Genomic DNA, 27,463 nt, shown 5'->3' with positions numbered 1-27,463 from the left:
AACCAATCATGTAAATGCGGAGCTATACGGAGCTATAAAGAGCCCCTCCGCATTGTTACAACATTTATGAGGTACACGGCGATGCGGTACAGAGTTCAATTTAGCCTCTGAAGGCTCCGCTATTGCATTACACCCTCGGTACGGAGCCGCTGGACCTCATTTCTGGAAACACGGGTGGAGAGGTTAGTGCTATTCGACTTCCCAAGGTTTCCAGATAGCATGGACCAATGGTGGTTATGTCCCAAGGATCCCGGAAATCATGGTGGAGACTATTTTACTTTCAGTTTCATCCACCAACTTCAAACAGCTGTAAAAATGATGTTTTTTTCATAGTAATTTAGATAGTACAATGATACCTTACACTATTCACCGGTCTGTTTTTTGTTGTCAAATAGAAAGTCTGCATTTTAAACTGCGGTTTTGTATTGGCCCAAAATACATTTTTTTGTGAAAAATATTGTGAACCAGTATCATTCCATTATTACTGCAGATATGCTATGAACATGTTCTGCAAATACAGTGCACAATTTCTAAATGTAGCTCCTTTAATAAGCTAAATTAGACATTCTGTTAACATATGACCCCAAAGTGATCTGTTCTTGCAATTTGTAGTCTAGGACATTTCATATTTACATATGATATTTTTTCACAAAGTAGTTTGGATGTAGTGAACTACTTTTTCAAAGTAACTTTAGTCATGTAAACTATATTTTTCTTAAGGGTAGTTCAGTTTAGCTTAACTTCTCCCAATGTGAAGTAATTGGTACCTTGGTAAACTATATTTTCTGTTCACTGTTCAATCATCACCAAAGGATCTCCCCTTAACCATATCCTTGGTTCATTGCTGTTTTATGAATTTGTGAATTTGATAACAGCCAGTGATTGATTGATTGATTATCACTGAATTGAGCGCTCGCCATGATGAATTTGGTTACACAGTTCCTAGATAGAGCCTACTACACAGTATCATTCGATAGGGAATGTAACACATTCCCCCCCCAATTTTTTATTTTATTTGTCCTCATACTGTATATGTCTAGTCTATTCACCTTATTATTGAAAATGTCCATGACATGTAAAGAGAGAATCTTGAGGACCACTCTGCAAGCAGACACATTACAAAGGCTCACATGAACAAATTTTATTTGTCTTGCATATGGTAATAAACCTATTGTAAAACAATAAGTTACTATTCATTCACTATCAAGTTATGTTGACTAACAATTAAGATGACTATGGTCACATACTGTTAAAACAACCAAAGTATATTGGGATGGAGGGAACATCAAAAAAAGCAGGCAGAAGAAAAATATCTGCGGAATTGACCCTAGAGTTACCTACAGTATATTGTGGTTGTAAGTATTGATTTGAGGATGTGAGTATGATCAAGCTAACTGTACAAAAGAATGTAAGATAATTACAACAAAAATACAAATAGTTGTACAGATGACTTGGTGGATAAGAGGTGGTGTCATACCAGGGTGTGTCAGTGCAGTAACTTTTCCTGTTTCCCCTGACATCTCAATAATGATCTAACATAAGCCTACTGCACTGTACTGTATTGTACTGTACTGTACTGTACATTACTGACAGCAAATGGTACTTTGAAAGGAGGAAGTAAGCCATGATATGATAAAGCTTTCAAGTTATACAAAACCCGAGAACTTGGTACAATAGCTATTTGCTTATCATCACCTCATATGTATCCCTACTAGAAATACATTATTTATAGATCTCTATGTACCAGCCAAATTATGTAGGTTTTCGCCTTCTCATAAATGTCTATTTATGAAAAGGCACACAATTCAAAAATGTACCAGGAAATATTACAATCCTGATCTATTTTATCTTAGAAAAATAGAATCAATCATACGAGTGAACCAACAAAACATAATATGGTAGCATAATCTACTTTAAATAGAATATAAGCACAGTAGTTTATATAGTTAATACACTGTAGTATTACTATTGTCCGCAGTAACCCTCGTGATTCAGTTCAGTCTTGTCGGCATCATTTAAAAAAAAGCTGCAACAGTTGTCTACCATTTACTGAGTAGACCAGCCATGCAAAACTTAAAATGCACAATGAATCAATAAAGATGTTACTTTGTTCAATATTAAGAGGAATTCCAACTAGAGATATGCATGAATTCTTGGATTAGTGTCTTAAAATCCTCCGTCTGTAGAGGGCAGTGTTATACTTTCTACCTGAGTACTGTACTGTATTGGACCTAGCAATCAGCCCCATACAATATAAATTCAACTTGACACATCAAACATCACATACACAGTATTTGTTCCAACTAGCATACATACATACCCAACACATGTGCTGCACTTCTCGAAGGTAGCATGATAACAACATGAATACAGTAAGGAATGTAACAACAGATTTCCTTTGATCAGAATGGAACTGGTACTCAGCAATAATGCATGTCCATTTTAGTGAAGAACTTGAATAACCATTCAGTTGATATGATCTGTATCTAAGTGAATGAAGTGCTGCTGTATGGTACTTTTTTTTCCCCTTAAGTATAATGGTTGTCATTATCTACTCACTTTTGCCATAGTGTAAATCCTTGAGGTTGCCATGCAATACTTATATGGCTTGTCCATTTCCCATTGCATGGATGAAGGGTTGCACAACAGCAGAGCTAAACACAGAAATTAGGGACGTAAGCTCATTCACGAACAGAATATAAAATAGTAGAATATAAAGTATTAGAACGCAATCATAGATAGTCATGTATAGGCTATTATTAAAACTGTCTTATTGGTCTATTTCCATATAGATTTGCTATATAATATGCTGCAATTTCTTTTTGCTTCCCTGAACTAAGAGACTGTTGCTTGTTCCATATATCTCTTGGTTGACTTGATTGAGAACAATGCAAAATCTAAACAGACACAATAACATGAAAAGTAAATTAAACTTAGCAATGGAATGCAAGTCATATCAAGTAACAGAATATGATATGACATTGCTACTGTTTCACAAATGATGAGCCCTTATATAAAAATCCCAAAGCCTTTCCTCATTTCTCTCTTCAGATGATGTCCTTGTCCCAACACACTAGCAAGCTAAAACAAAGAAACTTGCAATGAATAACTTGCTACGTAAAAAGTCCTGGACCATAATGTACAATTTGTTCATAAATGTCCTCATTCATACTAGGTTGTTTCTTTGCTCACATTGGAGCCTTATAGTAAAATCCACTGTTATAAGTTCCACGTCTGCAGCAAAAAGCAGTTCTCATAGGTCTTCAGAAACAGTGATGTTATCAGAAATAATACTTGTCAAGTCATGCAGACAACTTATTATTCACTACATTAGTGTGCTTCTTTTTCTTCTTCATACACAAACAGAGAGTCTGTTTCCTCTTTCCTTGACCTTCCACCTATACTAGTCACATGCTTGTTTCACAAGGTGGAGATAGACTTCCATCCAGAACTATGTGGTTTTCCTTTTGGCTGTTGCCTGTCTCTCTTTCCCCGTTGCCGGCGACGACCACTTCCTGAGTAGTGCAGTTGAGGGATTTAGGTGACAAAGGGCTGAAGACGGCGGCCCTGTCCATGTGATTCCCGCTATGGCTTAAAATGGAAGGCGGACCTTCTCCCTCTAAGCCCTGGGCTCCATCCTCTCTTTGGCCTGACTGTCCTGGAGACCATGGGCTGGTCACCGGGCCCTGGCCTGGGGGTGGGGAGGGCTGGTATCCTGGTGGAGACAGAGTTGCACTGAGAGACTGAGGGGACTTAGTGCTGGGAGGTGTTAATGGCACCTCTTCCTGAGATTCATTGAAATTGACTTTGAGAGATTTTGTCTTCTGTGGGTTGTTGCCTCTGAGAGAACTGCGGATGCTTTCGACGCTCATGTCAAAGCTTTGATTATCTTCCCCCTGTGAGGCCCCCTCTGGATTGCTTGAGACAAACTCATAAAGACCCTCCTTGATGATGGTGGCCGGCTGAACTTTGCCTGTGGTTTTTGGTTCCACAGAGGTGATCTGGCTGAGGTCGAGGGGATGAGGAGCTCTCCGTCCTGCTACGTTGGGGAGGAGGGAACTGCTCTCTGCCACAGTGAACTCCGTAGTGCAGCTGGCAAAGCTGTCCACACTGGATGGGCTCCTGAGGTCACCCATGGCTCGTTCCTTGATTGGGGGGGGCTTTAGTCCAGAAGACACTACCTTCATTTCCATTCGTTCCTCAAGCTTCTGTCCTTGTTCATGTGGAGCTCCAGAGCCAATATTGGCAGTGGTCGTCATCTTGTTGTACATCTCCTCCAATATCTGGGCGTTCAGGTGCTGTGGGCTGGTTCTTGGTGGATTGACCCTATCTGGAGATCCCAGTTGAGCAACCTCTTTATACCTCGCCTGGGATTTTGGACTAACCTCAGAGTTGCCGTGCCTACTACTCCACCTACTAGGCGAGAGATGGTTATCCATCGGCCGTTTCTCGTCACCTTTCTCCACCATAACATCCGTCAGCTCCATACTGCGAGCAAACGCATCCTTCAGATTCATAGAAACAATACTGCCATTCCTCTTGGCCCGCTCCAAGGCCTCTCTCCTCTTGATGGCTTTCTCCTGTCTCTTCTGCTCTCTGTAAAACTCTGAGAAGTTGTTCACAATGATGGGGATGGGCAATGCAATGACCAATACACCTGCAATACAGCAGAGCCCGCCGACTATTTTACCAAGAAGAGTTTGTGGATATATGTCCCCATAACCTACAGTTGTCATGGTAATGGTAGCCCACCAGAATGAAGCTGGAATACTAGTGAATTTTGTGGCATCTTCATCTTTTTCGGCAAAGAATACCAGGCTGGAGAAGATCATGATACCCATAGCCAGAAACAATATTAACAGACCCAATTCATTGTAACTGCGCCGAAGGGTGAACCCAAGGGACTGCAGTCCAGTGGAATGTCTGGCCAGTTTTAGAATTCTCAAGATTCTCATGATACGAAATATCTGGACCACTCGTCTGACATTCTGGAACTGCAGAACACTCTTGTTGGATTCGGTCAGGAAGAGAGTTACATAGTAGGGCAGGATAGCGAGTAAATCAATGACATTCAGTGGGCCTTTGCTGAACTGCCACTTGTCAGGAGAAGAGAGGAAGCGGAGGAGGTACTCCATCGTGAACCAGGCAATGCACACAGCTTCAACATGCGCTAGGCTGGGATTGTCATTGAACTGTCCAAACTCATCAACGACTTGTAGCTCCGGCAAGGTATTGAGTGATAATGAGATTGTTGATAGAACGATGAAGAATACGGAGACAAAGGCCAGGAACTGAAAGACAAAGAAACAATTTAATATTAGTCATGATGAGAGAGTTGAAACAACTCCTTTTACGTGTGTGCGTGTGTGTGTGTGTGTGTAGTGCACATGTATGTGTCATGCGACTAGAAAATGCCATAGTATGTGGTTGGATTGATTTCATCATCTCTTGTGTTTCATCCACTAAACAAGGGGGTACACAAAAGGTCCACTGAACATAGAAGAGATGAATGTTAACATCTGGAATAAGAATTTGAAATAAACAAGGTTCATATCAGCATGTCACGTTAGCATTGCTTGATATAAAGGATGACCAACTTTGGGAGGTAAAGCTACAATAACAATAACATTATGTCTTCTACATACATAGACAATCCACAAAGTGATGTCATATTTGTCGGAGGTTAACAGTTTTGATTAAGGAAACAAATAACTTCAGCATTTTGCAAGTGGTTCTTTCATGTTTCAATGTGTTCTCTTGATGAAAGAAAATATCCTCCATTCATTGAAAACAAATCATTGCGAAATGTCAAGGACCATGAATCAAACTGATTAGAGATTTCCTGTCTCTAAATCTCTGAAGACTTGATTTGGTATCAACATGTATACAAATGCATAATTTCCACCTGACATCGTCTTGCAAGCCTAAAAGAACATACTGGTTACTAATTCTAGTTAACTTGTTTCTCAGAACTAAGCCTTCCTTACTGAGGTACCTGGAAAACCTTCATTATGCCTTCAAGTGAGCAGATAGTGAGTGACTTCAATATTTGTTTACATTTAGCTTTGCCAGGAGGATCAATAAGAGCAGGTATAAGTATTTTAAAAATCAACCAGTAAGTTGACTGCTGACTTTGCTTAAGGTCTAATGATTTTCTATAAGTAAATCAACTACCACACCTCAGCTATAACTGTCTTCACAGGGTCTAGAATTGTTCTCCCAATGCAAACCCTTAACCCTACAGTGGGGTACTCCTATTGGTCTGGCAGAGGCAGAGCAGCCTCGTAAGGTGCCCTGACCTTAAGGGAGAGATTTGTTAGTGCATCCATCTAACTATAAAGTAATTTTTAGTTTTACTATGATATTACTGGTACGTTACTTAGTGACAGTATAGCGACCTATTTTTATTTATTTATTACACAACATCCTTTGGTTAGATGGAGCTGCCACTTAAACTTGTATATACTGTATAACCCAATGGGTATGATGATGTGAGCAATACCAGAAATGGTTGTGTAAGGCACAGATAACAGAGCAGAAGGCAATATTTCCTCCCATCCAGCTAAATGTGGCCGGTAGCAGAGGCTCGCTTATGGATTGATAATCAATGCTTAAAGCAGATATCCTGTCAACTTTCTGCAGCCCATAGGCCACTCTTTCCTTACCCCAAGAAACACTTAAATCAGGGATATCTGACTGATGGAGGAAACAAACAAATCACCACATCAGTTAACGCTAATTAACAGTATATAGATTTTTGTCTGCACTTTATTGTGTCACGGTTCTAAGAAGTCTTTGTCAATGGCTATCTTTCTCAGATTAAATAAGCACTAACATAAGCACATACCAAAGGTTGACAAAGGTCAAACCTGTGAGGTGTGTGTATGTTCACTTTGTCATCAAGACAAGGGCACAGGGTTAGTGCCCTGTGGAAATAGACGCTTATTATATCCCTCTTAGCTATACCTGGTCGGTCCAGCCTCCCTCCCTCCTTCCCTCCCCCTTGGCTTGGGTTCCCAAGGCCTGTGACACTGTCATCACATGGGCTTTACCTCCCTGAAACACTCTCTTAATCATGGCTTTAGAGGAGAATTAACCCCAGGTTACAAAGGACTCCGACACCGAAATAGATCTGTATCTCCAACGCCTCTGTAGAAAAAAAGTTAATTGTGATTAGCAGACAGAGACAAAAAAAAACTATGGCATAAAAGTATAGTTAGGGCTGCAAAGGGAGCGGATATTACTTGAAACTTTCAAAGTGTACCAGTAAACTACCAGAATGTTGGTATCTTTCAAGGATTTTATGTAATCTATGACAAGACATCTAGTCGCCCTTTTGGGTATTTAAAGATTATAGCCCTCTGGGGATTTATCAAATGTAAAATATATTAAATAATGAAATAAGATGATATTAAATTAAACGAAAAACGGAATGTCAAAGCTCTAAAACATTATGCTAAATATAAGCCATCAAATTAGTGAATACCAGGGTTTCAGCATGAAATATCCTTTTAACACACTTACAGTGCCTTCAGAAAGTATTTATAACCCTTGACTTATTACACATTTACAGCCTGAATTCAAAATTGATTAAATATATTTTTTTTCTCACCCATCTACACACAATACTTTTTAATGATTTGTTAAATTTTTTATTTACTGAAAATGAAACACAGAAATACCTCATTTGCATATATATTCACATCCATGAGTCAATAGTATGTAAAAACACCTTTGGCGGCGATTTCAGCTGTGAGTCTTTTTGGGTAAGTCTCTAAGAGTTTGCACACCTGGATTGCACAATATTTGCCCATTATTCTTGTGGTAAAACTTTTTTCAAGCTCATTGGTTATTGACCATTACTATTCATCCATTTTCAAGTCTTGCCATAGATTTTCAGGCCGATTTTAGTCAAAAATGTAACTAGGCCATTCAGGAGCATTCAATGTTTTCTTGGTAAGCATCTCCAGTGTAGATTTGGCCCTGTGTTTTAGGTTATTGTCCTGCTGAAAGGTGAATTCGTCTTCCAGTGTCTGTTTTAAAGCCGACTGAAGCAGGTTCTCATCTAGGATTTTGCCTGTGCTTATAGCTGTATTCAGTTTATTTTTATCCCCCCCAAAAACTCCATAGTCCTTGCCGATGACAAGCATACCCATAACATGATGCAGCCACCAGCATGCTTGAAATATGAAGAGTGGTACTGATATTTTGTGTTGGATTTGGCCCAAACATAACGCTTTGTATTCAGGACACATTTTGTGCAGTAATACTGAAGTGCCTTCATGCAAACAGTATGCATGTTTTGGAGTATTTTTATTCTGTAGAGGCTTCCTTCTTTTAATTTAGGTTAGCATTGTGGAGTGACTGGGTGTTTTGATACACCATCCAAAGCCAAATGAATAACTTCACCATGTTCAAAGGGATATTCTGTGTCTGCTTTTTATTTATTTTTTTACACATCTACCAATCGCTGCCCTTCTTTGCAAGGCATTGAAAAACCTTCATGGTCTTTGTGGTTCAATCTCTGCTTGAAATTCACTACTCGATTGAGGGACCTTACAGATAATTGTATGTGTGGGGTAAAGATATGGGGTAGTCATTCAAAAATTATTTTAACCACTATTATATAACATGGAATGAGTGCATGCAACTTATACGATTTATTAAGCACATTTTTACTCCTGAATGTATTTAGGCATGACATAACAAAGGGGTTGAATACTTATTGACTCAAGACATTTCAGCTTTTAATTTTTTATTAATTCCTTGTGTAGATCAGTGACACAAAATCTTAATTTAATCCATTTTAAATTCAGGCTGTAACTCAACAAAATGTGGAAAAATTCAAGAGTGCGACTACTTTCACAATGGCACTGTATATATTTCACAATGTCAATATGTATTTGTTCTCAATGTTTTGGTGTCAAACTGGTGGCAGTTGAGAAGAAAAGTCAATAGTTGCAGAGTTAATAGAAAATAATACCATTATTGATTAGATGCTATTTTCTCTTAAACCATATGGTCTATCTACTAGAAACTCATGGACACAGACATATTTTTATATACATATATGATTACATCTTTTTACAAGTTATTCAAGTATAAATTACCAAAATTACGATAGATTGCCATAGATTTTCTGTTAATTACCAAAAATACTGAAGATTCCAGTAACTTTGGTAAATTACAGGAGCTTTGCAACCCTAAATACAGTATTGTCTGTTGGAGATTCAGTCACACAGACAGTTGCCAATTTAATTTCAACTCATCTAAAAGATGCACAGGTGTTGGAATGGGAGAACTAATGACGTAAAAAGACAGATCCCACATTGCAGATAATGCAGTTAGGAATTAGCAGTAACATTTCCTAGCAGAACACCCCCCCCCCCTTTTCCCTCAAGGTGTCAAAATCATTTCTATAGGGATACTGGCCCATGTTGACTCGAATGCTTCCCACAGTTGTGTCAAGTTGGCTGAATGTCCTTTGGGTGGTGGACCATTGTTGATGAACACGGGAAACTGTTGAGCGTGAAAAACCCAGCAGCATTGCAGTTCTTGACACAAACCGGTGCACCTGTGCCTGACACCTACTACCATACCCTGTTCAAAGGCAATCTTGTGTCTTGCCCATTCACCCTCTGAATGGCACACATACACAATCCATGTCTCAATTGTCTCAAGGCTTAAAGATGTATTTCTAACCTGACTCCTCCCCTTCATCTACACTGATTGAAGTGGATTTAACAAGTGCCATCAATAAGGGATCATAGCTTTCACCTGGATTCACCTGGTCAGTCTATGTCATGGAAAGAGATTAATGTTCTTAATGTTTTGTATGGTCAGTGTATATTGGTATATCCCAAACAGGCCAGGCCATACTGTAGTATTTAGCACTGAAAGATTTTGGGGGGAGAGCTATTGACTGGCTTGGAGACTTAACGATGGGACTCTTGGCCTTGTGAGAGATGGTTACACAGAAAAATCCCTTTCTGGAGGGGTTTCCCTCATCCCATGAAGCAAATGCAATTATAGACTTTATTAACTGTCATGTATTCTTTCTCATTTGAAACATAAATATTATATGTATAGGCTAATGCATGCTAACTTTGAGTCTCTACTCATAGCCCATAGCCATACAACCATACTGTATGGATCACAATGAGTTTCATTAATCAATTATTATACACAATCACCTATCTATACACAATATACTGTCTGGCTGGCATTTTTCAATGACAGTTTCCATGGGGGTGTTTAGAATTACAACGTTGACTGAAGAAGTATCAGATTATTGGTTGATTCTTCCTGTTGAGGAAAGAATGAGTAACCATTTCTAACCTCTCTCTATCCTTACTATAGATAGCCACCAAATCCTATTATAATTATCCTTAAATGTCCTCCTCACAGAGACAAGACAACGCAAGCACATGCAGGAAGCTCCTATACTTATGGCCCTCTGGAGGACAGGGGGTGTTATATTGACTTATTATACCTGCATCTACATATAAAGTGATAAAAAATATATAATAAAAGTAAAAAATGTCCAGGAGAGCACATAAGGTGATTTACAGTGGAGAGTGGCCATAGCTGTGACAGCCTGTCGATGCCACGTGAGTTGCTGACAACCGCCTGCATCTGCTGCCAGCTACTTCTGAGAAAGCCTCCTGCCAAGACGAGGCAAAACATAAATGAGCCACAACTGGTGGTAAAACATAATATATATGTTGGTTCCACTTATAAAGTACCATGATCCATACAAGTATTGGTAATGTTTATTTTTATTTTACAGTGCTGTTTTAGATGGTATTTGACAGATTATTACTACGAAATTATGTGGTAAGTAGAAATGGGTTGGCCTACTGTACTTCCAGGTGTTTACCTGTTATTTACTTAATGAAAATAATGTATAATTCAACACAATCAGTAGCTACCTACAATTAGTATCAATGATATTTGGACTTGGTTTTAATATTAATAAGGTGGAAAAAGTCAATATGCTAGAACAATGTAACAACTATGTTACTACATAAGTAAATCCCAAATCATTGGAAAGATATCAGATGTAAGAACATTTCAAAACTTTAAAAAAATATACAAATGTTCAACTGAGAACACATTAAAGAAAGGTGGCTTTCTATAGAGCTTTACAGAGAGAGACGTAGAGAGAGTCTGTCATTATGTGATGCAGTGGTACACTCTTAGAAAAAAAGGTTCCATAAGGGTTCTTCGGCTGTCCCCATAGGAGAACCCTTTTTGGTTCCAGGTAGAACCCTTTTGGGTTCCATGTAGAACCCTCTGTAGAGACGGTTCTAAATGGATCCCTGCAATCAAAACCTGTAACCAAAAAGGCTTCTTCAAGGGGTTTTCCTATGGGGACAGGCAAATAACCTTTCAATTTTACTGCAGTCGGCTAAATCAGGGTCACACAGAGTGTTTCTTGGTAGTCTTAAACAAATCTACTTTGAAACTAAAGTACACACCTCACACACATGGTTTTGGGTTTAAGAAAAAGAAGGCACCTGTAACATGTCAGATATAGAGTTTAAATGTATTCAATTGTGAGTTTGCATCCCAATATTACACTTTATATACATATAAATATCACAGAAGACTGAAAAATAACAACTGTTTGACATAGAAACATTGAATTTTCAGCGTTTATAAAAAAAAGTGTATTAATTACGAATTTATGACAAATACTATATTAACCTTTTCACGTGTGAATTCCAAATATCTCTAACATGCTGACCACACCGGCAGTGTTGTGTGCGCGAGAATTGAAAAATAAATGTACACATCCATGTTATTCAATCATTTCAACCAAACTGCTCACGAGCATCTGCATAGACATGCACTAAAATAGAATGCTTTGCTTGGTTCTATTCTAGATGTTTGACGCGCTGGAAGTCCTGCCTCTCCCATCTGCTCATTGTATTTTAGGAGCACATACCCATGTGGGTGATTGAAAGATGGAGGTCCACACTCCATTCCAGTTGGTTGCAGTAATGCATCTTAAAGTTGGTTGCCAATGCCATATAAAATTCACAGAAGAAGATTGAACTAGGACAGATTATTAGATTTAAATGTGGATTAATTGTCGGAGTAGAGCTAAATGTCCATGAATGTTTCATATGTATTTCGACCTGTCCCCAAATTAATCAGTTGGCTCAGAGTTCTTTTTGATATTTCAACCTGCGTGTCCTGATCGCATCTGGTGTGGATGGACAAAATCAAGAAGCCCACGTGGAGACGCGCGTTGCCGATGTTGTCATCATGTAATGGTCGCCCTAGCATGAGATTTTTTTTAATGCAGGTGATGTCAGAATCCACTCATTGTTTCAAAATGTGATCGTTAAGCAACAGGACAGTTAACCCGCGCTGCCCTCTAACCAAGGCACGCTGCTTGCTAATTATCTATAGGCTGTTTCAATTAGTCAATTTCAAATTATTTTCTAACAGGTTTTACTTTGCAACAACAGTTTGAATTGAGGTGTGTTCAGCCTCCTCATTAATTCACATAAGAATTAATGAGGAGTCACCCATGTCACTGTTGCGAACAATTTATGTTTGAGGATTTACTGAGCCGGACAAACTTCTCTCTTCAAAGAGTGCCCAAGTACTTCTCTCGTGTTTCCCGAGATCAAGTATGCAGACATTTGCGCATCTATAGTCAGAACAGGCCTTACAAACTTTTCCCCCCTGGCACATTTTCTGGCTGGTGCCCGCATTGCCTTCATTCTTGTTTTCCTTACAAATAATAACTTTGGACATGCGTGTGCGTTCCTATCAAAGTAAGTGCCTTATTTTCTGTAAATTGTTTTGTTGTTTCTACTGCAGCATACCACATGTATGAATGGAGCATAATGTATTTACTGTTTTACTCATGTTTTCAAGTAATGGTGACAGATCATGTATTCCAATTCTTGCATAGATTGTAATGGTGGGGTAAAATATTTTTATGAAAGTTGTACTGATTATGATGAGCTACTGCTAAGCTATTTGCCAGCTCAAATCAAATTTTATTGGTCACATACACATGGATAGCAGATGTTATTGCGAGTGTTGCGAAATGCTTATGCTTCTAGATCTAACAGTGCAGCAGTATCTAACAGGTAACATCTAACAATTCCGCAACCTAACCTAATACACACAATATAGTAAAGGTATGGAATGAGAATATATAAGTATAAAATATATGGATGAGCAGTGACAGAGTGGCTAAGATGCAATAGATGGTAAAGAATAGATAGTGAAGTTTACAGTATACAGTATATACATTAAAGATGAGTAATGCGAGCTATGTAAACATTATTATAGTGGCATTATTTAAAGGGACTAGTGATCCATTTTTTTAAGTGGCCAATGATTTGAGTATGTATGCAGGCAGCAGCCTCTCTGTGTTAGTGATGGCTGTTTAACAATCTGATGGCCTTGAGATAGAAGCTGTTTTTCAATCTCTCTGTCCCAGCTTTGATGCACGTGTACTGACCTCGCCTTCTGGATGGAAGCGGGGATGAACCGGTAGTGGCTTGGGTGGTTATTGTCCTTGATGATCTTTTTTGCCTTCCTGTGACATCAGGTGTTGTAGGTGTCCCGGAGGCCAGGTAGTTTGCCCCCGATGATGCGTTGTACAGACCGCACCACCCTCTGGAGAGCCCTGCGGTTGTGGGCAGGGTTTTCGGTGACAAGCCAAAGTTTTTTAGCCCCCTGAGATTGAAGAGGTGCTGTTGCACCTTATTCACTTAAAAAAGGTATTCATATAAAGTGTTGTGCTACATACTGTGTCGGCTGATGAAATAACCTTGACCGTCTTCCGGGTAACGCCCTCAAAACAAAAAAGAGGCGCTGTTGCACCTTCTTCAACACACTATTTGTATGCATGGACCATTTCAGTTTGTCGGTGATATGTACATAGAGGAACTTAAAACTTTCCACATTTTACACTGCTATCCCTTCGATGTGGATAGGGTGCAACAGCTTCCTCTGCTGTTTCCTGAAGTCTACAATCATCTCTTTTGTTTTGTTGACATTGAGTGAGTGGTTATTTTCCTGACACCACACTCCGAGAGCCCTCACCTCCTCCCTGTAGGCTGTCTCGTCGTTGTTGGTAATCAAGCCTACCACTGTAGTGTCGTTTGCAAACTTGATGATTGAGTTGGAGGCGTGCATGAACACGTAGTCGTGTGTGAACAGGGAGTACAGGAGAGGGCTGAGAAGGCACCCTTGTAGGGCCCCAGTGTTAAGGATCAGCAGAGTGGAGATGTTGTTGCCTACCACCTGGGGGCGGACCGTCAAGAAGTCCAGGAACCATTTGCACAGGGTGCATCGTCTGTGGACCTATTGGGGCGGTAAGCAAATTGGTAGTGGGTCTAGGGTGACAGGTAGGGTGGAGGTGATATGATCCTTGACTAGTCTCTCAAAGCACTTCATGATGACAGAAGTGAGTGCTACAGGGCGATAGTCATTTATGTCAGTTACCTTAGCTTTCTTGGGAACAGAAACAATGGTGGCCATCTTGAAGCATGTGGGGACAGCAGACTGGGATAGGGATTGATTGAATATGTCCGTAAACACACTAGCCAGCTGGTCTGCGCATGCTCTGAGGACGTGGCAAGGGATGCCGTCTGGGCCATCAGCCTTGCGAGGGTGAACACGTTGAAATTTTTTACTCGCGTCGGCCACGGAGAAGGAGAGCCCACAGTCTTTGGAGTGGGCCGTGTAGCCAGTATTGTAATGTCTTCAAAGCGCGCAAAGAAGTTGTTTAATTTGTCTAGGAGCAAGATGTCAGTGTCCGCAACGGGGCTGGTTTTCTTTTTGTAATCCATGTTTGTCTGTAGACCTTGCCACATATGTCTCGTGTTTGAGCCATTGAATTGCAACTCCACTTTGTCTCTATACTGATGCTTTGCTTGTTTGATTGCCATACGGAGGGAATAACTACACTGTTTGTATTTGGGCATGTTTCCAGTCGCCTTGGCATGATTAAATCGGTGGTAAGCGCTTTCAGTTTTGCGCGAATGCGGCCATCAATCCACAGTTTCTGGTTAAGGAAGGTTTTAATAGTCACAGTGGATAAAACATCTCCTATACACTTCCTTATAAACTCGCTCACCGAGTCAGCGTATTCTGTATGTCAATGTTATTGTCAGAGGCTACCCGAAACATAGCTATGTGTAGAACCATGTTTTTGACATCATACAACGTGTCTGTCAGACCAAAGATGTTATAACACAACAAGGTGAAGAGATGGTTCAATTGACTGACTTATGGTGCTTTCAAGACAACTGGGAACTCTGAAGAATATGAGGTCAAATCATGACGTCAGTGATCTTCAGGTCGGAATGTCTAGAAAGAGGCCAGAGTTCCCGAGTTGGAATTCTGAGTTGGATGACCGTTCAAAAAGTGGCCAAACTAAGTTCATATATTTCGGGCAATGGGTGAAGCCATCTTTGACTTTGACTAGTCTATTTGGGTCTTATAGTGAATGACATTCTGGGATTAGGGAGTTTTCTCTTGTCAAACATGGCTGCCATCATAAAGAATTTAGCTGCTGTTAGCTTCGCTGATACGTGTCTCTTTTCTAAACAATATTACATTTCTCCCTTGTGCTCACCAGATATGTGGTACATTGTTAACAAGTCTAACTGTTAGGTCGCTAACTTAAGTTTTGTATTTTTGTCAACGTAACCTGTTATTTAGATTGGTTTATGGAATGAGTTTGGCTGTGGATGTGTTCCGTATGATGCTTGGATGATGTTTGCATTTATCTTTTACAATAAATGGTGAAATTGAGGAATAGAGTTGTGAAGACACAAATATGTGACCATACGCATCCAAGGGTTAATAACATTCCACCCATGAGGCCACTAGAGGGAGATTTGGTCATTTGACTGCAGGAAAGGGCACGGTTCTATATAGCACCTTTTATTCTAAGAGTGTAGGGAGGGATAAGACAAAGCCTCTGAAAAGCCTTGGCTGTAGGAATTGCGTGACGCAGGGATTGTCTCGGGCATGTCAGGATGAACAACCCATCAGGCTACAGTCATGGTTGCTGAGGTCAAGTCAATGATCATCCAGCATTATGCCTATTGGGTGTGATGGCAGAGCTTCTTGAGGTCTCATTGGTCAACTGTGACCTGAATTATCACCCACCAGGTGGATCAAAGTGCAAGTGCAACATCCACTAAAGTGGCATAATAGTTGCCAAATGGTTTGACCTTTGCATCTTTCCACTTTGGTCTAATCTAAATTCATGCTGCTTCACGTAGAAATTTCACAGGGAAATTAGTGATAGCTTTGAGTGACTTGAGTTGCTCTGTACATGAAGAAACAACACAATGGCAAAGACTACGCTGAAAAGTTGGACTTTTTCACAGGCAGGACACTGAAGTCAGTATTCAACATTATACACTTACACAACTTTTCTGTGAAAACCACACTAGTGGGCCACTACCATGTGTCTTTATCTTGTCTATGACACCACATGGCATTTACACCATTCATTGAGACCACTGTGCCTTGTTCAGCAAACGCTCTATAGATTCTACCCTCACATTGCTGTGTGATATACTACCCAAGCACTTAATACAGAGTAATTCACTCACGGGCCTTGTGCGCGTGTGGTGCATATAGATATAGTCCAGGTAGACAGACATCACTGGTGAGGGTGTGGGGGTGGAAGGAGCAGGATTAGCTTCCTCCTGACCTTATCTTTAGATCTGCACCAACTTAATTACATGAACAGTGATCTGGATACAGAGAAATAGCTAGCCTACGTCTTGAGATCATTCCAGGGCAGGGCATGCGTGTACACACAGGGAGGGAAAGCCAACGGATCATCAGATACTCAGCCACAAGAATGCACCTTCATGGCTAAGGTGTAAGAGTCTTCTTTGATACGCTGTGTAATAGTCATAAAACACCCGTATTGTTCTTCTCCTGCAAAACATATGTTGTATTTTTATTGAATATGTAAAAAGGAAATAATAAGGTGAATCAATAGACAATGTACAGTATGTCACCTTCATTACTTTCTCAAGACGGATATCGCTATGGGTATCTACAAGAGTTATTGTAGAGTATTTCAGGATTCATCTGTAGTCTACAGGAAATATATTTTTCACAGCAATAACAATTGATTATTTTCCATATAGATCACATATTTTCATATAAACTACAGATTTTAAAAAACAAGTTCCCTCTAGACCTATTTGGTAAAAGACAAAGTCCATATTATGGCAAGAACAGCTCAAATAAGCAAAGAGAACGGATAGTCCATCCTTACTTTAAGACATGATGGTCAGTCAATGCGGAAAATGTCAAGAACTTTGACCGTTTCTTCCTGTGCAGTCTGATGAGTCCAAATTTGAGATTTTTGGTTCCAACCACTGTGTCTTTGTGAGACACAGAGTGAACGGATTATCTCTGTATATGTGGTTCCCACCGTGAAGCATGGAGGAGGTGTGATGGTGTGGGGGTGCTTTGCTGGTGACACTGTCTGATTTATTTAGAATTCAAGGCACACTTAACCAGCATGGCTCCACAGCATTTTGCAGCGATACACCATCCCATCTGGTTTGCGCTTAGTGGGACTATAATTTATTTTTCATCAGGAAAATGACCCAACACTCCTCCAGGCTGTGTAAGGGCTATTTGACCAAGAAGGAGAGTGATGGAGGGCTGCATCAGATGACCTGGCCTCCACAATCACCCGACCTCAACCCAATTGAGCTAGTTTGGGATGAGTTGGACCGTGTAGTGAAGGAAAAGCAGCCAAAAAGTGCTCAGCATATGTGGGAACTCCTTCAAGACTGTTGGAAAAGCATTCCAGGTGAAGCTGGTTGAGAGAATGCCAAGAGTGTGCAAAGTTGTCATCAAGGCAAAGGGTGGCTACTTTGAAGAATCAAAAATATTTTTTTGATTTGTTTAACACTTTTTGGGTTACTAAATGATTCCATATGTGTTATTTCATAGTTTTGTTGTCTTCACTATTATTCTACAATGTTGAAAATAGTACAAATAAAGAAAAACCCTTGAATGAGTAGGTGTGTACAAACTTTTGACTGGTATTGTAGATATGGGTATGTTCTGTATTTAGAAAATGCCCTTTGGCGATTTTAAAATCCAACAAGGGAATCCATTCGGGAGACCCAGTCTAAGAGCTTTGAGTATTATACCCTGCTAATCCACATTTTCATTATAATATGCTTTGACAATAAAGCCCTTTATTCATACACAGAAATCCCTCAAAACATAACCCTGAGCATGATGCTCTATGGTTATGAGTGGCGGAGATATCCAATACAGTACGTGAGAGGTGGGACCGCTGGACAATGGGGCTAGTACGCTGGTTGAGCTGCCTCAGCTGTGTTTCTCTCTGTCCCCACCAGGCTGCATGCATGTGTGACCTGGACCGGCATGGTGCAGTCCTTGAGAACATCTGGCTACTGAGAGGTAAGCAGATTAATTGAAAGATCTGGATTTCCCTCATTAAGCCCTGGCCAGTGCCTTCCTCCCACTCAGTTACGTTTAGCTCTTGGGTTGCTGCTAAACTTAAAACAAAGGCTCCCAGGAAATGCACAAAACATTGTCCCGGGAAGATTGTTTGTAGAGGTTCAATCTGGCAGAACACAGGGATTTGTTCCAGCTATAATCTGCGACAGGAGTTTGGATTTACAGCGACATCGGAGAGGAAATGAAGACGTGTGGAAGGCAGAGAACTGTGGCTTAACACAGCTGTTAGAGGGGAATCTTCATCAAAATAATGACTGTATCACAAGTGTTATGGTTATGACATAAAAGAGAAACACCACTTGTAAAATTTCATGTAAAAATGATGTGCAAATAACAGTAAATCCATCAGTCAAACAGTATTACAGTTCCACAATCACCTCAAACCGACTTCACCTCCAAGTCCAGTAGCAATATTGTGATCATAACTGCCAAAGGCAAAATGTAATTTACTAAAATAATTAATTGATATGAAAGTATGCCTGTAAAATGTATGCCAGTATACAGCCAGCAAAAATGAATCCTACAGTATATAAAATATATATTCTGAGCCAATAACAAAATGGCTGACATACAGAGCCTACTTCCTCTGGGGTATACTTGTCATACAGCAAAGAGCTCACAGTTTATAAATCTGATGGACAACAAGACAAAAAGCAGCAAGACAAACAAGAAACCCCCCTTCCTCCTATACCATCTCAATGCATAGGATGTAAGGACTGAAGGTTAGATTTCCTCTGACAAATGTCTCGGAGGGGAAACAAACTGAGCACGGAAACTCAAGAACATATTGATCAATGTCAGGGGGTATTTATGGGAAAGTGATGTAGGATATATTGGATTAGCAGTGTTTTTATAGGTGAGATGTAGCTGGAGCCAACCCACCACATTTGTCACGGAGATTCTGCTGAGTAAGGGGCACAGCGGAGGAGTGGCATTTCAGGACATAGTACAACAATAGCAACTGGAAAATGGTTATATAGCCTACATAAGACCATAACTTAACCAATATCAAGCCTTGTGTGTTTGTGTATATATGTGTGTGTACATATTCACTATTGATGAGGGATATAGCACTGGATTGGAAACCAAATATATCAGTGTTTCTTAGCAATGCAATGACTCAATTATCAATATACAGTGAAAATGCATATAGACTCTCAAAAATGTATCAATATAACATTGCAGTATGAAGGGAATTTGCATAGATTTCACAGTTCATTACTATGGTCAAAGACACCATGCTATTACCCCACAAAATAGGTTTTATTTAGACCATGTTGGCTCAGGCGATGGTCCCTGGCTGTGATCTATGTAGACCAAAACCCACTGGATTGAGTTCAGTTTGTTGGTGAGGGTGTGATGGTGTCTCTTTGTGTAAGGGGAGAAGGGAGAAGGCCACGATTATAGTAATTAGTCAAATACGTGTGCCTGATTGGTCTGCACGATATACAGGCCAACCAAAAGCTTGGTTATTTAGGTGACATGAACATGTGACATAGATTCAGACGACGTGATGAGTGGCAACCTGTACTTCAACACAGCATGTAAACTGAACTGATATTTATGTCCAAGATATTCTGTTTTAGGGACAAACATTGGATGTTGCAATGGCCACGTGCTCACCGCACAGTATTGCATTGAATGGAGAAGAGCAGAATGCCACAGCATACTTATACATCACAACAAAAAAACAACATGCGTATGTCATCTGCTAATGCAGAACTAATTTGCATATTACTACGTATTCGATTGCCACCCACTCCATAAATACTCCTCAACTCAGGGCAATGATTTCCAACTATAGTAGAGTGCCCAGTTCCTTTCATGTGCCATTGTGCTGTAGGCCTACAGCCTGCCAACTGCAGTCAAATAAATCATATCACACTCACCACCCTCAAGCCACGCAATCAATTGTATGATTTCTCAAATAAGAATGACAAATAAGCAAAAAAGATTACATTTAAAGTACGTTTATCGATCGCATGATCTTGACTTTCAAGTGTTTATTGAAGAGGATCAACAGACTCATTCAATCTGTACACCTCCAAAAATGAGGAAAAACAAAACTACAAACATTTCACCTTTAAGACTAACCTGAGAGAGAAGACACTGTTTGGCAACTGAGTAATATTGAACAACCTCAGTGTCACTGATGATTAAGTCTAGCTCTAAAAAGGTCCAGATGGACCCTCTGCCATAATGGAATGAAATTCTCTCAAAGTTGATATAAATCTAAGATAAAAATGGGAGTAATTATTTGAAAGGTTTAACCAGCAGTTTCTAAAAAGTAAAAGGACGGCTCATGCTTTGAATTTTAACAACTGGCTACTATAGTGGAATGTGAAGGCCATTTTAAATTAAATGACTTAGCAACACAATGCATATATGAAGTCAGGGCCGGGGAAAGATCTTTTGGGGGGCAGGTGCAACATTTGATTAGTAATGTTTAAGGCTTGTTGAGCAGTTATGACTTTCATCATTAAGTTACATAAAAGCAATAGATGGCCATATCTTAATGGCTAATTAAATGTAATATATTTAACACACATATTTACGACAACTTGCAGTTAGTGGGATCAGAACAACAGCAACAAAAGGACCCTTCAGAGACAGGAAGGGAAAAGGTGCTGTGCTCTGCACAGGTAGAGCCCGATCTGTGCATGTGCCTGTATAAAGTGACACAGGATGAGAATTGATGGGCTTATTTTTTCCTGTTTATAGCTTTTAATATTGAGGTAGTTGCAGATAGAGGGGAGGAGGCATGAGACAAGTAGTTATATAAAGGGTGGCACATTACCACGCAGATGCAATTGACATTTTCCTGCGCTTCGCACTGCCATGCTTATACAAACTGAACTGCCATGCTTATACGAACTGAACTGCCATGCTTATATGAACTGAACTGCCATGCTTATACGAACTGAACTGCCATGCTTATATGAACTGAAGGCAAAATGGATTATGCTGAGAGATGCAGTTTACTTGCCAAGACTCAAAATCCCTCATCCCATATATCAATAATAGGATAACATCCTTGGTATAATAATGATTCAACTTTGCCTGTGTGAATATACTCCCATGGCTGCTGAATACATAAAGAGCGCTTAATTAAATGCTCTGAGTTGATCAGGTCCCCATGTCAAAATTGTGACCTTTCTATCCAGTGGGTAAATTGAGGTGGATTGAAAGACATCTCTCAAAAAAGCTAAAACGTTGGAATACAGTTTTACCATGCACAAAATTCCAATCTAGCCAAGGCTAAGATAACCCTGTACTACTATAGTGCATGTTCCAGACCACAGCAATTGAGCCACATGGGCTAGTGAAAAACCTGTACTTTTCTTTGAGAACAATGCCATATGACCCATATGACATTATCAGCTCCAATTGAAGGTCAATCGATGTAAATGGGTGAAATATTTTTTTTTTCAATTCAACAACACAATTGGGAAAAACAATTCTGCTATTCAAGCATTCTGTCTAACCTGCCAAATGGACAAATTTAACTAACTCAAGCTTTTTAAGCATTCTTCAAGAGTAAATTGAGTGTGATAAGGAAACAGGCTTCTGCCATCTGCACAATCTCACAGTCATTAACTCAAATTCACCAGGGGACCCTCAACCTGTATCTACTCAACTGAAGGAACTCATCATGAAGCGAGAAGGAGAATACCTGTACTTCATTTGTTAATCTTATAGCAGCAGCAAACCCAACTCCAGTAATTGATTAACAGCTCTACCGCACACGTGACCTCTGCCCGGGCCGACCGGCATATTGCAAACCTAGCTCACTGTGAGCCAGACGGTGTGCAGCCTTCGCAACAGTCTATTTGCAGAAGCAGCCAGGGTAAAACCCCCAAAGAAGATTAAGTCTCACTTCCATCACTCCCTACAGTACTGAGCCGTACAACCAGGCCTCAGCAAAACTAGGGACACATACCATTATGTAGTAGGCCTACCTGTATGATTTCCTGATGGCTTTTATAGCATATAAAAGTATGTTAAAACTGACAGATATTTAAGAACGGTGTGTAGAATGAAGGAGTTGATGACCAGTATGCCCAGGACACAGCAAGCTGTAAGCACTCACATAGAAGTTTCACATGTTCTGTGTCAAGAAGTTACTCATATTCACAAAAGTTTTGAATGTTTGGTTGTATCATTGAAAATCACACAATACATTTTTGACACCCGTGGTAAAGTTTTTTCCAATCATTTCTTAATACAAATGTAGATTTGATAAATATACCAAATCAAATACTGTACTATAAGTAATAAACTGGAATAACATTTTACACTAATGAACATCCATTGAAGCCTCACAAAATTATGACTTCTAGAGTAGTCCGTGAGGTAATTTGATATGGTCAATGCAAGGCCCCTTTCCATTCCTGTCAGCAGTTGTGGGTGATGTAATGACAAGCGCTTGAGTGGATACTGTGTCATTGTGCTGACTCACAAAATATGATTGACTGGGAGCCAAACATAACATACTGCACTGTTGTGACAGGCCAGGTACAACCCATTGCCGCTCCTCCAGTATATCACACCTAGAAGGAGTTGGCGGTGCACCCAGCCTCTGTGCCTTTTGCTTTTCCATGTCTTTCTCAGGTCAAAGGGGGCAGCACACCCTGGGATCACCTCTGTGCTTTTAAGCACTCCCTAATCCCCATGTGCTAGCTAATGCTAACCCCATGCTTCCTTCTGCAAGCCAAGTGCCTATCAAGGGGAGGGGGGGGGTAAGGGATGCCCTTTCTTACTTCACTGTTCACTCTATCATTAGAAATCACCAAGCTAATTAACAAACACATTTGGAGTTGGTGCTACTATACCCATCTCTGGATAGTCAGGTTTCAATGTAAATATAGTACAGGTATGTGAAGGAGGACATGTTTCAGGGTTTGGAGCCCATCAGCTTGAATTACATGATGTTCATAGTGGCTCAAATATTGCACAGGGACAAAGTGAAATCAAAAGGATTTCCCAATTGGCAGTCTGTTGAGTGTCCTGCCAGTTTAGTGAGGCAGGTTAATGGGGACTGACCAGTACGTGTGTGAGCCAACAGTGGGTTCCCTTGACCATCTGTCCTCTTACCTTCACTACCTCCTCCTAAAACGCTTTCCTATCAGGCCTACTCCTATAAGACCTATCTGCACCTCCTCCAGAATTAGGTGACTAAATGTTATTGATTAAATTAAAAAATTGCACACTGCGCTTGACGGTATCACTTGTGTTTTTTAGCAAAACTAAATGTTCTGCTTATCCCTCCCAACTACTCTCCATAAAACTCCAGCATGGTCCTTCAGAAAACCTCCTGTACTGTATATACCATTTGAGGTTAGCATCTGTGTGAACCATTAGATGTTTTAGATTCTGCCCATAGAGAGGACAAATGTGCAATTGTGGGAATACAATGCATTACACTTCCCCACTCTAGAAAAGAAAAAGATAAAAGCATGCACATTAAAGCTGTTACTAATGGGTTGACTACTTTCCTTGGCCTGAATTCTGGGAAGCCCAGTACACATGGTATACCATTGGGAGTGTGTACGCAAGACAAGGAATTAAGTTGCTGTCTGCAAAATAATATTTCACATTAGACAGATTCATATAAGAGCCTAGTCCTGGAGACATAGTTATTTGATTTAACTTGAACATGAATACCAAACCATAATACCTAACCTAACACTAGGCATTTAGTGCCCTAGTTCATATTCACCCCTTATTAAGCAACTGATCACCCTATACTGAAATGAACTAAATGTATTTAAGGATGAAAAATACTGTGTATCAATATGTGTGATATTATTAATATATATTTTTAAGTGTATCATATCATCTGTACAATACACAGAGCAGTATGCACTAATCACACATGCACCATAATCTTCTGGGTTCTTTCTTATCTGATTACTTCATAGGTTAAAGGAGGATTAAGCTGCTGAGGGCCCAATACTCTCCTCCTGAGTTGGAAGGAAGGAGGTATCTAAAGAAAAACTCAATGTGGAACACAAGATCTGTGAATAAAACTAACTGATCAAATTCCATATATCAAATCCCTAATATATTGAGATCTACTTCATTCAGAGTTTTTCCAGCAGCTGAGCTGGAGTTGAAAAGGGGTTAAGAGCATAGGCTCTATAGTACACAACTACTTCACAGTAGCCACTTTAGGATGTTTGCCATGAAGCAAATCCAAGATCATAAATTATGTTTAAATCGATAAATTAGAGAAATTCCTGCATCAGCTATGACACCATGGGATGGGATGGATTTGGACTGACCCACAGTCAGTAGGCCTAAACTTAACCCAGGTCAATGCTTTGGTCTTACCTTAGCAGCAAGAGAAGAGCTAGGCTTCTCAAGGAGGTCCCACAGCTTCTGTCTCTTGTCTGGACAGCAGCCTTCTTCCGGCTCCTCCCCATCCTTTTCTCTGAGCGACTCAGCCTCCCTCCTCAACTCCTCGTTCATTTGCTCCTTCTTCTGGTGGTACCTGGCCTGGCAGCAGGACTCCAGGTAGATCTCATCTATACCCCAGTAGTCAAGCTCCTGGCCGAAGGACAGGGCGCACATCTCCTCCATCATGTGCAGCTTCCCTGTTCTGTAAAAGTTCAGAATGGAGGAGAACGCTCCTGGGTGCCTATCGAAGAAGTACTCGTTATCAGTCAAGCTGTAATCATCGCAGATCTCCATTAAGGTTTCGTGGGTATTGCAGTCTCTGAGTTTACCCAGCCTGGTCCTGGGGAGACGGTCCAGTGTCCTCCATAGGACCTCGTGGACAAGACCCCCAACATTGATGCGGACTCTTCTGGATCGGGCCTTGGTACGGATGATATCGATAGGCTCTGGTGGGAGTGAGCCTACAGGACGTAAGTTGCTTTTGGGGATCCCAAAGCCAGCTCTCTCCGCCATGATGGTCACAGTTCAGGTGTTCTGATAGGTCAGGAGAGGTCAGGTCAAATCCACTGACCCCTCAGTTAGGAATGGGCACACCAACTTTGAATGTGAGATCAACTTCAAACCGGTTGCCCCATGGCTTCAACTGAGAAAAAAAAACAGGAACACTAATTTACCCATTAGTTGATGACAAATGTGCACCTGGATGCATTATCCTGATCGTGGGGACCCACAGGGTGTGCAGGCTTGTTTCAGCCCAGTTGGCCTCAACTAATCATCACGCCCTTGACTATTTCTATCAGGTCTCTTAGTATAGCAAGAAAATACAGACTGAATTCAACTCCTTATCGGGCTACTGGAAAAAAATCCTACACACCCTGTGGTCCAAGACCAGGATTGAAGAACAGTATAGCCAATCCAATTAAATAAATGGGATGTGAGCTCAAGGTATTGCAGAACTACCCTAAAAAGTTATTCTTTATAAAATAAAAAACGATTTTGTTGCACTACAGCATTGAAGGCAATAGGCCTACACTTTAACGTGATTGTGTAGGCTAAAGTCAACCACAAATCCCACTGCAAGTATGCTAGCCTATTACACTTAGCTAGGCTACTGTACATGACTGGATAATAGCCTCCAGGCTATTTATACAAGAAGCTCTAGGGCACTCAGTTGCACAAACTTACAGTAGATGTATCACATGGAGGGCAAATGGTACCCAACCTCATCGTGATACTGTAGGTCTTGATAAGGCTGTGGATGTGATTGATGATCATAGCCTAGGGTAAATCCTGATAGAGGTCACATAATTGTACTTTATCACCCCAAGGTTACTTATGTAATACACTGCTTTGAAGATCAAATGGAACCAATATATGATTGGTTATATTACACAATATACCATATTAATTCAGTAAGCTTAACTTTTCAAGCATCTTATCAATAATCACATCCTGACTGATCCTGTATTTCACTGTAATCAAGCAATCTATTTCACATTTAGGCTATTATTAACATGTTTTCTTTTGATTTTACACAACCTATCATTAAATAATAGATCTGTAGATACGTTTAAAAATAATATATCATATTTTAGCCTTTCAGAAAAACGTGAAAAGTGAACATTTCAGATTTTTTTCAAACAGTATAATATAGGCTAATAACAATCCGTCTCCTACCTTTTTGTATCACTTTACCTTTCAAACCAAACTCCTCTCCCCCGAAAATAATTGAAGAGGCAGGTTATTCGTGTTTAGGCTACCCTCCCATCAGACTAGTACCGCAAGCCGTCTGTAACTGGAGTCTTCCACATATCTTGATCAATTTTTGAAATAAACAGAGAAATATCGTCCTCGAGGAGAGGAAATACTACTACCAGTAGTAAAACTACAGATCACACACTCCATGGGGATATGGTAAAAGAGGCAACCTATCCTCGGATATCGAACATGTAGAAATAAACGGATGAGCGCACCATGGGGCTATCTGCATAGCAAGACACACATGATCGACTAAAAGGGTTGAGCGTTCTTTCCACCCGCTGGCTGCAACACAGCCCAGAGGTGAAAGCTAATTGGATTGAGTTGTACATCACCAAGGACAGCTCCAGATCAACGAGAACAAGCCCTCTACGAACTCTACTCAGTGCGAGACATTTGTCAACGAGGAAGACTGCATGTTGTAATGTTCTACTCTAATGTCAAGTCACATCTGCTAGTCAAGCATGCAACGTTTTTCTGAAAAGACTTCGATAAGAAAAAATAAAAGAACATTGTGATTGAATGAAAATGTGTGTCTGTGTTAGAAATGTCGACTTTTTTAATAGAATGCAACAGAAAATAATATATTTCCGTTCCCCATGTAGTTAATTAAGTAATAAGGGTCGAGGAGGTCTGGTAAGGCCAATAATACAATACCAAGGCTAACGGCTGTCCTTATGCACGACGACGACGCAATTTGGGAGTGCCTGGTGTTTCGTACCTAGATACAGCCCTTAGCCTTGGTATATTGGCAATATACCGCAAACCCCCGAGGTGCCTTATAGCTATTTTA

General features: G+C 40.2%; 1 protein-coding gene across 3 annotated transcripts; it reads right to left on the bottom strand.

Annotated features, from left to right (window-relative positions):
• Positions 1 to 1,126: 1,126 nt before the first annotated feature.
• On the bottom strand, positions 1,127 to 26,960 carry LOC112260505 (potassium voltage-gated channel subfamily B member 2-like). Of its 3 annotated transcripts, none has more exons than XM_024435666.2 (3): positions 26,590 to 26,960; positions 24,847 to 25,555; positions 1,127 to 5,291 (listed from the first exon to the last, which is right to left on the bottom strand). In XM_024435666.2, the coding sequence occupies exons 2-3, from the start codon at positions 25,423 to 25,425 to the stop codon at positions 3,408 to 3,410; spliced, it is 2,463 nt and encodes an 820-aa protein (XP_024291434.1). In that variant the 5' UTR covers positions 25,426 to 25,555; positions 26,590 to 26,960; the 3' UTR covers positions 1,127 to 3,407. The 3 variants fall into 3 exon arrangements, with proteins under 3 accessions (XP_024291434.1, XP_024291433.1, XP_024291435.1); XM_024435665.2 differs by having other exon boundaries at positions 26,608 to 26,960; XM_024435667.2 differs by lacking the exon at positions 26,590 to 26,960 and adding an exon at positions 26,098 to 26,576.
• Positions 26,961 to 27,463: the final 503 nt, after the last annotated feature.

This window comes from Oncorhynchus tshawytscha, linkage group LG10, assembly GCF_018296145.1.
Source record: "Oncorhynchus tshawytscha isolate Ot180627B linkage group LG10, Otsh_v2.0, whole genome shotgun sequence".
Classification (NCBI taxonomy): Eukaryota; Metazoa; Chordata; class Actinopteri; order Salmoniformes; family Salmonidae; genus Oncorhynchus; species Oncorhynchus tshawytscha.
The sequence above is the reverse complement of the archived record's forward strand: the minus strand, read 5'-3'. Positions and strand labels throughout refer to the sequence as shown.

Bases quoted from the DNA above. Each gene is read 5' to 3' on its own strand.
- LOC112260505 (XM_024435666.2), bottom strand. From the start codon at position 25,425: ATGGCGGAGAGAGCTGGCTTTGGGATCCCCAAAAGCAACTTACGTCCT. The intron at 5,292-24,846 runs GTAAGACCAAAG...TTTGTCTTTCAG, and splicing joins GCTCTTCTCTTGCTGCTAAG to TTCCTGGCCTTTGTCTCCGT.